We start from the raw sequence: 16,557 nt of genomic DNA, 5'->3' as shown, positions 1-16,557 counted from the left end.
ACGCTAAGACGTGGACACAACAGTGCCTCTCTTATCAGGTGTTATTTAATTAGCATAATTAAATACGTTATTATTAAGGTGGTAATTCTTTAAATAGCCTTCTTCCCAGTTGTCAAATAATGTGAGCACACTTTCCAGTGGTACAATAGCAGTTCTTTCTTTTGAAGTGTTTTTTTTTTTTTCTACAAAGTGTTATTTTTAAGCTGAGTAAAATAGACTGTACCATTACAAGGCATTGTGCCAACCACAGTGGGCTGCTGGATGTAGAGTCAATTAAACTGTGAAGTCAAATCCTACTGGGGATATTGTAAAGGGATCAGCAACACCAAAAAAAAAAAAAAATTAAACGTTTTTATTTACCTTAATATAAAAAAAAATACACTTAGAAAGTCTTAAAGGGAGCTTCCATTAAAATAGAGAAACAAAGACAGAGAGAGGAGAGGAGAGAGATCAATGTAAAAAAATGCAGTTTTCGGAGGTTTACAGCAATACGCATGGGTCCCCATACTGTATGTACTAAAAAGGTTCACAGCCGATACCAGAGATGCCTGCTGCGGAACCGCTGGCACAGTAAGCCCCATAAAATTTTATGGGACTGCCATTGCATCTAGCTCCAGAAAGTGTAACTTTCCAGATCTTGTGCCTTCAATAGATGGTGTTGCCTATAGAAGCCTATGGGCTCTCTCTACACAAAGTGGCTTCAAGAGGGATCTGAAGGATCTCACCATGATAGTGGCCACTAGTGCAGCCCGAGGGTCGCACACGTGCATTACTTCATCCTGGACAGAACCCCGGAAATGAAGACAGGGGTCATATGTTGGAGGTTCTGTGAATGGTTGAAAATTCTAAAGGTCGGTAAACACTGGACGATGTCTAGTGTGTACCGACCTCGTTAGCAAAGGGACCTGGCTTCGGCAAGTGCGTACACACTTGCCAATGCCAGGAGCGACAGCGCGACAGTCGGGACCATGCTGCATTTGGCAGCATGGCCAACATGCAGGTCCAACGGGCAATTTTGCTGATGATGCACGGGAGCGCGCATCGTGAGCGACATAGCGGGTACACAGTGGCCGATGTGCCCGATATGTCGTCTGATCCGCTGGATCATACCACATATCGTCTAGTGCAGTGGCTCTCAACCATAGGTGGAGATAATGATTTCACTTGTGTGAAGAGATCTGGAAAACATACACTGTTTGGGGTCCTGAGGACAGAGTTTGAGAACCTGTGGTCTAGTGTGTACCCGGCATAACACCAACAGTTGTCTTAACGGCAACTTGGTAACACTTGAGTTGTGTGTATGCTGGGTAGGGATGCAATCGGGAAACCGGCTGCCTTAATACCGACAGCCGGCTTCTCGATTGTCATATCCCGGCGAGGGTTAAATGCCGGGTGTCTACATGTAGACGCCTGACATTTTCCCGACACTGGGAGACAGGCGTCCGGCATCCTGATCGAAGGGATGCCGGGCGCCGCGAGCGGACAGGCGCCGGGGGGGGGGTTAGGTTCAGGGCACCCGGGGAGGGACTTCGGGTTAGGCATCCCCCCGGGAGGGTTAGGGTTAGGCTAGGAGGATGGGAGGGTTGGGGTTAGGCACCCCCGGGGGGGAGGGTCTTAGGGTTAAGCAACTCCTGGGGGACTTAGATTTAGGCAGGGGGGAAGTGGGGTGAGGGTTAGGCACTTGGGGGGGGGAGATTAGGGTTAGGCACCCCTGAGGAGGGTTAGGGGGTTAGGTTAGTTTATACTGTTAGCGTGGAATGCTTAATTAGATTATGAAATGCTCTATCTATGTGTATGTCGCTTTAAGGGTGATTTTAAGAGTTACATAAGTTTGAAGTTTCAGAAAAGCATGTTGTTCACCATACAGTCTGGAGTAGAGAAGATAAAGTATTATCAGGGGTGGAGACCCTTGGACAGTCTGAAGATAACAAGATAGAAGATGTTGACCAAGATGGCAGGCGAAGAAGACAACAAGAATATGCGTCATAATGTCTTATGTTTATCTTATCTAGATGTCCAGCCAGTATTGGGGGGCACAAACAAGTTGTTTGTGCACATGCATAAAGCTGACTCATGGTGACTAACCTTTTCAGACCCCTATAAATAAAGCCAACACTCGTACTGTTCCCCAGAATGGTCTACGCAGTGCTATGATGTGCAACTACATCGTTGTCTGTGTCTGATTTGTTGTCCAACCATGGTTGTCTGTTTGTCTGCTTGCTTTGTCTTGTAACGTAAGCTACTGCTGATTCCAGATACATTGAAGGAAGTAGTACAGCTCTCAAAACTACGCTCACAATACTTACCTTAGGGATGTTCAGGATTTCCAATGCTGTCGGGCTTCCGCTGCCGGGAACTCTGCTTCTGTCAGCCTGCCGATGCCGGGATTCGAACAGATATATTGGGCGATCAAATGATCGTTCAATATATCTTGTGTGCATCGGCCAGTGTTACCAGCTATATATCTGTGAACAACATAATTCACAGACATATCGTGTCGGTTAGGCACCCCCCCCTGGATGGTTAGGGTCAGGCTAGGGGAAAAGGGGATTAGGGTTAGGCACCCCCGGTGGGAGGTTAGGGTTAGGTACCCCCCCCGGGAGGGTTAGGTGTAGGATGCGGGGAGGGGGGTTAGGTTTAGGCACTTACGGGGGGAGGTTAGAGTTATGCACTAGGGGGGAGGGGGTTAGGCACCCCTAAAGGAGGGTTAGGGGGGGGAGAGGGTTAAGTATAGTAAAAAATACTTACCTGTCGGGATCATGTCTTGCGGCGTCCGGATTTGAACCTCGGGACCTACATACCGATTCCGCCCAGAAACCGTGCCACTTTGGAGGATGAAAATTCTTGTTTATCTTTATTAATATTCACAATTCATAAATGGAAAAGAGAGGAGCTCATTCAGACCCGCTCACACCCCGCGTATGCAAATCCAGCGCACGCCCAGCAAGACAGGCGATCACATGACAAATTATTAGCACACCCACTATGTCTTGGCGTGCGATCACTTAGTGTATGCAGACGCCCACCAGCCATTCATAAGATGCCCACTTGCGCACGACATCTCCTGGAAGTGCATGAAAACATTGGTACATCGAGCACCATCGGATGCGATGGCAGTGCTTGAGGTTGACCATACCCTGCCGCAAGCACTGCGATCACTTCAGTGTGAAATTCCACCAAGTGACGTGTACTATGACGCTGCCTTTAAATTGTGCACGACACTGAAGCGGCGTTGGAACATTCAGGCACGCCTGCGTTCGCACCTCCACTCCCCCGTTTCTAGTGGACTGCCCTTGTTACCACCCACAAACGGCTTTTCCTGTCACTCACTCTGCTGGGCTGTATGTGCGTAGCGAGCGATTGCTTCCCGAACATTCGCACTAGTTTGCACACACGCATTGCAATGCATACGGATGCACAGATTGCAACTGTAGGCCAGCTACGAGCAATCGCATCCTAGCGAGCAGGTCTGACTCAGAAAACGATATATAACAAAATGTATCAACAAACACATGATATACATTAGTAATGCTGGGCATACACTACCAGATAAAATGCCTGTCAGACCGACAGACATTTTATCTGGCAGCCTGCCAGCCGCAGAAGTCGCCGGCATACACGGTGAGAGAAATCTCACAGTGTATAGCCCGACATCCGCGCTCCGCCCCCGGGGGCGGAGACATTTCCCTGTTCCTTCCGTAGGAAGGAACACAGGAAATGTCTGTCTGTCGGCTGCGCTGGGCATACACTGCCCGATGCGGCCGACAGTTTACCTGCTAAATATCGCATCGGACGAGGGTTAAATATTGCTCGGTCGGGCATGTTGGATTGTCCAGCATGCCCGACCGAGCAATATTTAACCCTCGGTCGCCCCCACACACGCTACAATTATTGCGGCGATACGCCGATATCGGGCGGATCGTCCCGATAATTATAGCGTGTATGGCCAGCATAAGGTTCATTTTATTTTAAGTAAAAAAATGGATAAACAGCACACTGGGCGATCTACTGATTTCGGTTACGTGCTGAATAGAAGGATGTCCTCCCTTTAAACATGCATATATAGAATTGAACATTCAGCGCTAAACCTTTATGTATATATGGTTTGCAACAAATATACTTTTACTTAATCGGTATTTAAAAGGCATACAATGTGTCTGCAACTACATTGTACGATTTTTAAGCACTGATTAAGTAAAAGTATATTTGTATTTACTATCACAGTCTGTTGTTATCGTCCCATCATTCTAAGATCAAATTATTTTAAGTGACTGTATATTGTCGTAAACCGCTACTACTCATATAATAAAACAGAAAATAATAGTGCAATAATAAAGTTAGATAAAGTATTAAACATAATAGACTAAATAGACATCAATAAATATTATTCTAAATAAATTTCACCAAAAGATACCCGATACATCAAAAAATAATAACTAGACTGTTTCCCAGGCTTTTTATTTAGTTGGTTTAATTTAGATTCTGTTCCACATACTAATTATATGTTCGACTCAACTACTGCTGTGAACCCCACGTTGTGCAGTTGCTTTGATATGAATTATTATCTGTAAACTCTTTCCCTCCTTTCCTGTTTTATTTTGTGTTCCCATGCCCTGGTTTTAAAAATCAATATTAAGCAATAAAGGAAAAAAAATATGAATGACTACCGTGTAAAAAATGAATGGAGAACTATAAACAATACTAAAGAGATACAATCCTAAAAAGATGTAAATAGCTAAAAGGCATAATAATGTACTAATGTATATATGCAGCGACACGTGAGCTCTCCAAGGAAAAATATTTATTTTGGCATGATGAGTCGACAAGAAAATAACGACGTGGTGGTAATGTCGACAAGCAGTTTTTAGCAGAACCCTAATGTTAACATTTTCACGATGTCGAAATCATAACAGTCAGCATTTCTGGTGGAATGCCAAATGACTACATGCCTTCTCAATGATGGGCTACACAAAAACAATAGCAGTCATTCATAGAAAACAGCACGCCTGGCAGGTCTCCGGGAACATGGCGCCCACGCCGCGTTCCTGGGACATCTCTACTGCGCATGGGCGAATCACTGGGGAAGTGGGTGCGGTGGCCATTTTCCCGGTGATTTGGGCAGTGCTGCAGTCAGCGCCGGGCCGATGAGAGGTAAGTATATTTAACTGGGTGCAGGGTGTGGTGGTCCCGTGTGCGCCACACACCTTGCACCCATTATAAATACGCCCTATATATATATATATAGTCTTGCATTTAATCCTTTAATTTGGGACACACATGATTTACAAAGGCTCTGTCACTGGCTGACTTCAAGTCTCCATTTCACCTGGTTTTAATATGTCACAGAACCTGTGTAATTCACATGTGATCCAAATGAAAGGGATGATATGGCAAGCAGAGACAGAGAAACAAACATATATTATATATAACAGACACATACATAATATATAAAACACGCACATGCAGTAATTATATGTAACACATACACACACACATATATATATATATATATATAAAACACACCCGCATGCAGTTTATGTAATACATACACACTAATAAGTGACAGACTTACTTTTCATGCAGCAGGCTGCTCATGGGGGCGGGGCCAGGCATCTCGATCGCAACAGAACAGTATGCCCCGCCCCCTCACAGTGTAATTATTTGAGGAGGGGCGAATCACATTGGCCCCGCCCCTTTCCTGCAGCTTTGGTGGGCTGGGGGCGTGCACAAGAGTCTGCATCAAATACATAAACTATTTAGTGTATTTGTGAAAAACAAGCTATTTTTTGTGCTTTTGCACCAATAAAGTAAATAGTTCCTGCATTTGATCCTGGACTGTCGTGATCTATGGATGCTTTGATTTAGGGAGCATCAGCCCTGTCACACGTGCTTTGCATGCCGTACCATAACACATTTATCTGCAGATGAGAGGAAACGCCCTCTCACTGTGCCAGATAGACACAGACTCAGGACCTCATTCAGAGCCGCTCGCAAAATGCGAGTGCTCGCTCTGAATGAGGGCGGCCGCTTCTCTGTAAAGAGCTGGCCTCCTGACCGTTTGCTAAGCTGTGGGAGACCACCCACAGCTTTAGCGAGTGGCCAGGTTGATGGTCAAGACCACAGCGACCATCGGGACATGCGACGAGACCTTTGTGGTAGGGTCTCATCTGCCACAAGCCCCAGTGAGCTTTTGGCTCTAATAGAGCCGGAAGCTCACCACTGACATCACGAGTGATGTCAATGGGGCCGCCCCCCAACGGCAGGCGTTCCTTCAAAAATGCCTCGTATGGCCAGCCACCCCGCCTACAAAACAGGGCGCGCTGTCGATCACCATCGACAGCCGCCCCTTTTGTAGTGAGCCCCGAAGCGAGAGTATTTTTCTCTCGCTCCGGGGCTTGCGCACGCACAGTGCGGCCGCTGCGCGTGTGCAGGGCCTCAACATCGACCCACTTGCGAGTGCTCAACGCTTGCGAGCGGGTCTGAATGAGACCCTCATTCCGTTCTGCTTGGACAGTACTATCATTCTACTGCTCAGCAAATCTGTTGCCCTCTTGTTGTGTGCCACAGATTTCTTACCACATATAAACAGTATTTTCTGTATCTTTTAATGTCAGCCAGTAATAAATAAATACATCTGTGCACCTAATAGGAGATCTGGAAAACATGCACTGTTAGAGGTGCACTGCTATAGACCATCAATAGGGTTAATAATTAATACTGTATTATAATACACTATCCAGTGCATCAGGAGACCAATATGTACATATCTGTCCAGAGCAGTGCTAGGTTCTTCTGCTGCTCCCTCAGACTCCCGGACTGGCTCCATTGCTCAGGAATGGTGCCTACATCTGAAATAAAAACATTCAGCTCAGGCAGGATGGCCCTACTGCCGCATCTAATGGCTTACTGTGATCGCTGGTCCTGTATATGCTGGAAGTATGACACACAGTACACTTTGTATAAGGCATTTTAAAGCTGGCTAATTATGCCCTCTTCATGGACTGGCAATACTCACTATAAAACCAAGCATTTGGAAACCCCCCTCTAGGACACCTGCCTTTGCCACTGGCAATAGTAATACTATCCATACACTAGTGACGTTAGCAGAGGTGTATTAACGCCTGGGGGCCCCGTGTGCAGCGCTCGCACTCCCTACATTCTATAGCCGGGGTACGCTCAGAATATAGCAGCTAACTCCTGCGTTATCTTTCAGAATATATTAAAGATGTCACTACTGTGGGCAGAGCCGTAACTATACTTTTCGGTGCCCTGTGCCAGAAAGAGCATTGGGCCCCCTCCCCTATTTTTCAAATAGAGATATAAGACGTGCACCCAAAAAAGGCCCATAGCTTCATGGGGAAGGGCCATGGAAGAGATAGGGGCAGCCAGGAGATGCTGGGGATAAAAGAAGAGGAAGCTACAACTGAGAATGATAATAAACAGAAAACTGACAGCCCAAACAGCGCCCCCTGCCCTCCAGTGCCCTGGTCGCACCACCCTAGTTACGGCCCTGGCTGTGGGCTTTGTTCTAGTGTGCAGTGTGGGGTCCTTCTTGGCCCAGACACCCATGTGTGCCGAACACCCTGTAGCCATTATAGATATGCCCCTGGACATGAGCCACTTTGTTAACTTGCGTTCACATTAGCCCATTTAAAACTTGAGGTACATGATCAACAGGCTCCAGTTTTACCAGTTTAATCTGACTTTGGGGTCTATTTGGATGGAGATAAAGTGGACGGAGATAAGGTACCAGCCAACCAGCTCCTGTCAATTTTTAAACACTGCCCATGATATAGCAGCTAGGAACTGATTGGCTGGTACTTTATCTCCATCTAAGGCTTAGTAAATACTGTAGACCACTTAGGGGCCTATTCATCATCACTTAATTTTCACAAAAGCAGGTGAAATGCACATTTTCACCTGCAATTGTAAAAATTAAGTTATCGGGCCATTCATCAAGAGGGTAAAACAGGAGATATCAGAGATATCTCCTGCTTACCTTCCTCTCCCGGAATGGCTCGCTGTCCCCATACACTAGTATCACAGATATCTCCTGCTTACCCTCCTCTCCCGGAATGGCCCGCTCTCCCCATACACTAGTATCACAGATATCTCCTGCTTACCCTCCTCTCCCGGAATGGCCCGCTCTCCCCATACACTAGTATCAGAGATATCTCCTGCTTACCTTCCTCTCCCAGAATGGCTCGCTGTCCCCATACACTAGTGTCACAGGTATCTCCTACTTACCTTCCTCTCCCGGAATGGCCCGCTGTCCCCATACACTAGTATCACAGATATCTCCTACTTACCTTCCTCTGGCAGAATGGCCCGATGTCCCCATACACTAGTATCACAGGTATCTCCTACTTACCTTCCTCTGGCAGAATGGCCCGATGTCCCCATACACTAGTATCACAGATATCTCCTGCTTACCTTCCTCTCCCGGAATGGATCGCTGTCCCCATACACTAGTATCACAGATATCTCCTGCTTACCTTCCTCTGGTGGAATGGCCCGCTGTCCCCATACACTAGTATCACAGATATCTCCTGCTTACCTTCCTCTGGCGGAATGGCCCGCTGTCCCCACACACTAGTATCACAGATATCTCCTGCTTACCTTCCTCTGGCGGAATGGCCCGTTGTCCACATACACTAGTATCACAGATATCTCCTTGCTTACCTTCCTCTTTCCCGGAATGGCCCACTATCCCCATACACTAGTATCACAGATATCCCCTGCTTACCTTCCTCTTGCGGAATGACCCACTGTCCCCATACACTAGTATCACAGATATCTCCTACTTATCTTCCTCTGGCGGAATGGCCCGCTGCCCCCATACACTAGTATCACAGACATCTCCTGCTTACCTTCCTCTTGCAGAATGGCCCACTGTCCTCATACTCTAGTATCACAGATATCTCCTACCGACTTTGCTCTGGCGGAATGGCCTGCTGTCCCCATACATTAGTATGGGGACAGAATTCATCAAGTTCTGAAAATATTATATTTTCAGAGATTGACTGCAGGAGCAATCGCCATCTTCAGATGGCTAATGCTCCTGCTCCGGCATCGCAACCCACTCCTTCCCTTTGGGAAGGAGGTCCGTGTTGCAATGAGGGATCCTATCGGATCCCTCCGCCCCTGCCCTGCTCATTTCGCTGGACATCGGGGCTCTTGTGCGCATGCGTGGCCTGTAGGTCACGCATGCACACTCCAGTCACTGCTCCGATATGCATCAGCAGTCACCACGCCAGAGCAATGATGAATTGCTCAGGTAGCGGCGGCGAGTCAGAATGTTAATTATCAGCCCCTAAGTCACTTGCTATTCGATCATAACACATTTTACTTCAGTTTTTCGGAATATAAAGGGTTTGTGTTTGGTAGCATATTGGAACAAGCATTTAATTTTACATCCATTAGGGAAAAAGAGTGAAAAGACAAAAAAACTAATGAAACACTTCAATTCAATGCATGCAGGTGGACTGAGTGATCATTAGTAAACTGCGCATGCGTCACAAGCTGCATACCCATCTTAAAGTATCTACAAATGATGGTACACATCTAGGTTGCTTCTCACTTGCAGCTAGATCGGCCATTCTGGGTGGCAATGGGGAGGTAATAAGGGCATTCGCATGTAGAATACATTTGCCACAAGTATGTCTTGGGTGCATTGACAGAGTTGCCTCCAGTTCAGAGGTGAGAGTACGCAGACATCCGTCAGATCCAGTCGGATCTCCTGTACCAAGGCTGGGGTGGGTGCACATGTTGATGGCAATGATGACAGGTGCTCTCACAAGCAGAGGGATGGGGGCAGTGTGGTTGCACAAATGCGACTGACTCTGAATACTGTCGATGTTCGCATGGGACTTGCGATTGCAACAAGCAGACTAAATTGTGACCCCATTGTGTGTGATTCAGAAGCAGGCCCACCATGTGTACTCTGGATGAAATATAATGTAAGGAACCTCTGCATTGAAGAAAGCAGCAATCACCATGCTCTAGGCCAGGGGTTGTAACCTATGGCACCCAGTTGGACCTCCTTGGCTGGCACCTCTGCCTAGGGCCAGTCACTTATGTTGCCGGATGCCACAGGTGACATCAGGAACGGATCTCTGAGATCTTAATTGAGCACTGGATCGCTAACACTTGAAAAGGGGTTTGTGATCTCTGGGCGTTTCGGGGTGGAGACTGGGAGGTGACCTAAAGTGAACGCATAAAGGGATCCCAAACAGTACATGTTTTCCAGGTCTCCTCACAGCATCACAAGTTAAATAATTTGCTCTGCTTATGGATCTTTTAAAATGTGTCAGTGAGTAATGAATACACCTGTGCACCTGCCGGGTGACCTGGAAATCATGAACTGTGTGGGGTTCTGAGGACTGAGGGCCTGATTCAGAGCCAGACACTCTGACAAAGCGCTCGCTCTGAATCAGGGCCAGCCCTCTGGTTTTCCAGAACGGCCTCCTGGCCACTCGCATAGCTGTGGGTGACCAACCACAGCTATAGTGAGCAGCCATGATGATGGTCGCGATGGTCAAGACCATCGCGACCATCGGGCTTGCGACGAGACCCTTGTGGTAGGGTCTCGTTGCCGCAAGCCCAAGTGTGCTTTTGGCTCTACCAGAGCCGAGAACAATCCCACTGACATCACTTGTGATGTCAGTGGGGCCTGCCCCAGACGGTAGGCGTTCCCATGGGAACGCCTCTGTCTGGGCAGCCACGCCCCCCCAGCCCGCCCACCAAAGGGGGCGTGCTGTCACGCAACATCAACAGCATGCCTCCTTTGGTACGAGACCCGGTTTGCCCGTCGCTATCCGGGTCTGGCGCATGCGCACGACGGAGCTGGCTCCATCGTGCGCATGCGCTCTGGGCCACCATCGACCTGGTTGCGAGCGCTCAGCGCTTGCGACCGGGTCTGAATCAGGCCCTGAGTTTGAGAACCACTGCTCTAGTCTAAGCGACTTTTCAAGAGAACTACTGCACACACATGAAAGGAGTTTAATTACCCTAACAAAGGGTGTAGTACCTCTTGCCTCCACATTTTCTAATGCACACAATTCTAATCTTCTTGAAATAATCACAACAGAAGCTGCAGGCAATACTCAGTGCTTGTTCAAGTATGGTTTAACTAAAACACTGGCTAGGATCAATGATCACGCGAATGCCATTCATAATCTTATCAAACAGGACTATTTTCCTGCTTATATTACAATCTAAAGTGAAATAGTGAGGCGCTGTTGCAGATGATTATCAGAATAATGAAACCTTGCATATCAAACAATGATCACTGGCTGAGCTGCCGCTGATTAATATAGAACGTGACTTGATCCTGACTAATGACTTTTTAATATTAAGCAAGATTGCATGGCTCAGCTTTCAGATTAAAACAAAGGCTTAACTAATATTTGTTGAGCTCCCCCCCCCCCCAATAAACTAATTGATTAGTAACACTAAGCTACCATATGTATTTATTCTGCTACATACACTGTTTCTGGGTAATGGACCATTCGGATTCAATGGTTATATGTACGAAGACGATATAGTGGTCTGTCTGTGCCACGGATAACAGCAAAAATCCATTGGCATAGCACTGAGTTTATGGCCCATCATTCTCCGTATCTGAAACAACAAACATGTCATTTTCCCACTTAAATGTGATCCTAAACCTGATGATAAGATTACAGGTGATGGATAGGACATATTAGCAGTGGGCTCCGCGCGTTGCCTGGGGCTTGTATTTTATTCCTCTCCATCATTTTCTCTTCAAATAAAGTTGGTTTCTAAAATCTGTTACTTCTTCCTTCAGGATCTAAACAGAATACAACACTTTCTCTTCAAAGACACAAACGGTACAGTAGTTGGCTGCTCTTTTGGTTGTGTCAGGGAGACATCTGAATTTTGTTGAGTTCCTCCGCACTCAAGAGACTGTAGCCCACCCTTCTGGATCCACAGCGAATTGCCTCATTAGAACTGGCCCCCTCTGCATAATGCTGTGAATAGTGGCATATTGCAGTGGGGGATAGGCCCACAAAGCGCCACTATGCCCACCATACTGGTGGCCTGGAACGCCCAGGGTGGAGCAGGTAAGTATTTTTGAATGCACCGACAGTATGTCTCTTGGAGAGATACAGTCAATATCCCAGAACATGGGATGCCGGTGCTTATAATACCGGCGCCGGAATCTGAGTTAAGGGGGGGTTAGGCACTAGTGGGAGAGTTAGGGTGCATGGAGGGGGAGGTTAGGTTTAGGCTCCTGGGAGGGAAGGTTAGGGGTAGGGAGTGGGGGAGGGTGAGGAGACTTGCAGACAGGTGTCTGTATCCTAATCCTGTTGGGATACCGGTGTCGGTATTGTGACTGCCGGGGTCCTGAGTGCTGGCATCCGGTACCCAATCCCACTTGGACTACTGCAACCTTCCACTCTCTGCTCTACCAGATTCACACATTGGCTCTAAAGTCGGGTTGGGTATGAAATCCCGGCTGTCGGTATGCCGCTGGTGAGAATACCGACGGCAGCATCCCAACAGCCAGAATCCTGACACCCATAGGGAAGACAGGTAAGTATTTTTCTAACTCCTACCCTAACCCTCCCCCTTAGTGCCTAAGCCTAACCCCCCTCTCCCTGCATCCTAAACCTAACACCCCCTCACCGATGCATAAACCTAACCTCCCCCCTAGTGCCTTAACCCAACCTCCCCCTCTCTGCACCCAAATCCTAACCTTCCCTCCCCAGTGCCTAATCCTATCCCACACCATAACCTACCCCTAACACCCCGATACTTACCTTCGGGATGCCGGCGGTCGGGATACTGGTGCCGGAATCCCGACCTGTCAGGATTTTGGCGCCGGTATTCAGACAGCCTGCATCCCGCACGCCAGGATGCCAACTACATCCCCTACAGTCTATAATCTCCAATTCCATCTCTGCCATCACTACCGGTCATTCCCTATACTACTACTGACGTTCTTATTTTTATAGTCAAACACTACACTCAGCTGTCACTTGTTATATTCCATCCCCTATTTCTCCATAAAGTATGTTCCTGAATGGACTCTCTTTCTTCTCCTATCAAAGCCATTTCCCACCACTGCTAAGTCACAGCATAAATCTTTCTTGGAATTCTGTCTTATACTGCATCTAAATTTAACCCTATTCAACTTCAGATCTCAGTTGGCAATCAATAGCACTGTCGCGTCCTCTGCCCTTGTCACTGTACTGCTCAATCATTTGCTGTCTGTCGCTCTATGTCTGCCACTATTCACTTAGATTGCAAGCTCTTTGGGACAAGGGGCCCGATTCATAGATGGACCCTAATGCTACTGCTGCAGCTGCGAATTTGTACACAGCGGCTGTGCGAAAATATGGCGCAGCCGCCGGGAATAATTAAGACGCCCACCGGCAGCTTTGCATATCCAAGTGACCGCGTATTGGTCGATTACCAACTGATCTGCGGACTTCTGAGTAACACTATGGTCACGCAGAATGGCGGCAGGAACTGACACACCGGAGCCATTTTTACTGCATGTGGGATCACAGTGGCAGGACCAGATCGGCAGATGCACAGTGTGGCTCATTAAACATCGGAGATTGATGTAAATATCGGATGTAGGTAAAGCTCTGAATCATCGGTTATTATAGTAGGTAAAACCGTACTAATATTGCCTTGCACCACTATGCAGCAAGAGCAAAAACTAGTTAGGGGTTTCCTGCTGTAATCTCCTGCAGAGTGCTGCGTTAATTAAACCTGCCCTATGAGTTATACAGTACCACATTTTATTTACATTAAGGACCTCATGTAGGGTTTGATGCATCTTACAATCCAAATGTATGTGTAAATTCTGTCCCCAAAAAAGTATACTTGCTATAGGGCGGGGTGCATGATGCATCGCCAGGGGCGTATTTAGAGAGAACGGGCCCGTGTTCACTTACCATCCTGGGCCCCCTCCTCTCTCTCTGGCGGCCGCGGCGTACTGACACGTTCAGTTGACTCCGGGCACTAGTCTGTGCCCGGAGTCTACTGTGCAACCACAGTACACTGGGTAATTGGCACTTCAGCCATTTTTCCCGGCGATTACCCTTCTGCGCATGCACAGAACGCCGGGAAAGTGGCCACTGCGGCCACTTTCCACGAGTTCTGTGTAGCACCTCTCCAGCCGACGTGGGACATCGGAGAGGTAAGTATTTGGAAGTATGGGTGCAGGGTGTGCACATCGCACTCAGGATGCGATGCATTCCGACGGTCATCGCATTCATGCTGGTGTTGGTAATGTCGGTATGCATGATGATCCCAGAAAAGGACTGCTCTGTCTGTAAGAGTGGCCGTTTGCGATGGAGGGACTTCCGGGTCTATGACCCAGAAGCCCCTCCGGCATTTTTCTGCGCATGCGCTTTACCACTATCAACCCAGAACCCACTGCCTAGGGGTGCAGGGGACAGACTCGGCTTCAACCCCAGCCTTGGGTTACCTGGAGAGGGGGACCCCTTAATTGGGGGTTCCCACTTCCCCAGGTATTCCTGGCATGGGGTGACTAGTTAGGGTAGTTCATGCTTTGGCCAGGGACCCCATCAAGTGTGCCCCCTGACTGTGGCATTACCACCTTGCTAGTAAGAGCACGGTGCTGGCTGAAGGAAATATGGGGGAACCCTACACATTTCCCCCCCCCGTATTTCCTCAACTAGGACTGGCTCCAGAGCCCGGTTCTGTTTCATTGAAATACAGGGGACCCCACACCATTTTCCCCCATATTTCCTGAACCAGAACAAGCTCTAAAAGCCTGATGCTGGTTATGCTTTGGGAAGTGGGACTCCACACCTTTTTTTTCTATATGAAGCCTGCACAAATCTTACCAATCTGTGCAGGCTTCTGCAACCACCCTGCTCACAGGGTAGTGCATTTTTGAAAAGTGTGTATTAACCAGAGTTTAGTGATTTTTCAGACGTATTTAAAAACACGATTCTTTGTCCTTTTACTCCTGCTTTTGCCTTTAATAAATCTCTGTCTGAAAAACAGGCTACATTCCCCTGTGAAGGGCAACTCAACCAGAAATAATTCTTAGTAAATTTACCCCTTACAGTCCTGGTTTTAAGGATGTCCATGCTTCAGCACAGATGGTTAAATAAAAATAACTGAGCTACTAATTAAATCAGCTGAGCTCAAGTATGGATATCCTTAAAAGCTGGAAATTTAGGGCCTGATTCAGAGCCGGACGCTATTTGCGCTCGCTCGTCCAGAAAAAGGGGCAGGCTATTTAAATTGACCGTTCGCTCTTTGTGGTCTGTTGACGCCTCTAGGTCTGAACGAGCGAACAAATCTCCGCTATTTATTTAATTAATCGAGTACATCGAACGGCGAATGAACTGCTCGCTATTCTTGTGGTTGCATTTTCCTACCGCAATCATGCGAGCAGTTCAGGCTAAAAGACAACCAACTGACGTGGTCGATGACGCTGCTTTGTTAATTATGCACACCCATAAAACGCCCGTTTTGACCGTTTGGCACGCCTGCGTTCGGATCTCCACTCCCCATTTTCAAGCACCTTCCCCTGTTACCACCTACATACGCCTCATCCTGTCACTCAAATTAGCAGGCATTCGCTATATTGCGAGCACACGATTTCTGACCGCACTGACTGGTTCGCGCATGCATACTGAAACCCATACGCATTCGCAGATGTGCGAACATCGCTCGGAACGAACGAGCGGCCGCTTACGAGCGGCTCTGAATCAGACCCTTAGTGTGCCTTGAGGACGGAGGTTGGTAAACGCTGCTTTAGGTCATGGGTGGAAGTGGGATGTGTCTGTGATATGTATTTGCTATAAACCAGGTGCATACAGTATCTCACTGTTGCTGACCATATACGATCAGCTCTTCCTCAGCCCCCCTATTGTGCAACTGAGGGGATATGCTGTACAGGAAATAGTAATCCAAACCAGTGCCGTAACTAGCCGGCACTGTGCCCTGTTCCGGCCAAACCTCCTGATTGGATGAAGTCATGGCATCATGCTGAGCGAGCGGGAGGTTGTACCGGCTGCATTGTGCATGTCTAGAGTGTCCATGCACCGGGAGGCACTGCAGCAACAATCTTGGCTTCAAGGTGCTGTCAAAGGCCCCCTTCTAGCCAGATGCAAGGGCTACAGGGGCAGCAACGGTGCTACCCACAGACCCCTGCACAACGGTACCACTTGCAACCCCCAGTTACGGCCCTGACCCTAACCCAATAACATTTGCAGGGGCGTATCTATAATCGGTGCAGGGTGTGCGGTGCACACGGGCCCCCTGGTCCAGCTGGGGCCCGCACCGCACACCCTGCACCCATACTTGGTCATACTTACCTCTCCGAAGTCCCGCGTTGGGTCTCCCAGTGCTGTTCAAATGCCAGAAAATGGCCATTGCAGCCATTCTTCTGGTGTTTTGCACATGCGCTGTGAGAAGATCGCCGGGAAAATGGCAGCCGCGCAATTTCTCCGGCGATCTGCGCATACCCTATAGACCCTGGTCACATTATAGTGCCCAGAGTCTATTGATTCTGTGGTGTCCAGACAGCCGCATCTGTCG

General features: G+C 48.0%; 1 protein-coding gene across 3 annotated transcripts in view; it reads right to left on the bottom strand.

The window, feature by feature from the left end:
* CADM3 (cell adhesion molecule 3) overlaps positions 1 to 16,557 on the bottom strand; it is a 501,868-nt gene that overhangs the window by 312,505 nt on the left and 172,806 nt on the right. The window contains exon 1 of one of the 3 annotated variants that reach the window (XM_088453788.1): positions 5,573 to 5,624. The exons of 1 other annotated variant lie outside the window; for it this stretch is intronic. Coding sequence is in view for 1 of the 2 variants with exons in the window: in XM_088453791.1 (XP_088309917.1) it covers positions 5,573 to 5,579 (7 nt within the window). In the remaining variant the exon portion in view is untranslated. Of the gene's footprint in view, positions 1 to 5,572; positions 5,625 to 16,557 lie in introns of those variants that run through there. One more of the 3 variants, XM_088453791.1, reaches the window with a different exon arrangement.

Source organism: Taudactylus pleione, unplaced genomic scaffold (genome assembly GCF_031769625.1).
Source record: "Taudactylus pleione unplaced genomic scaffold, aTauple2 ptg000587l, whole genome shotgun sequence".
NCBI classification, from domain to species: Eukaryota; Metazoa; Chordata; class Amphibia; order Anura; family Myobatrachidae; genus Taudactylus; species Taudactylus pleione.
The sequence above is the reverse complement of the archived record's forward strand: the minus strand, read 5'-3'. Positions and strand labels throughout refer to the sequence as shown.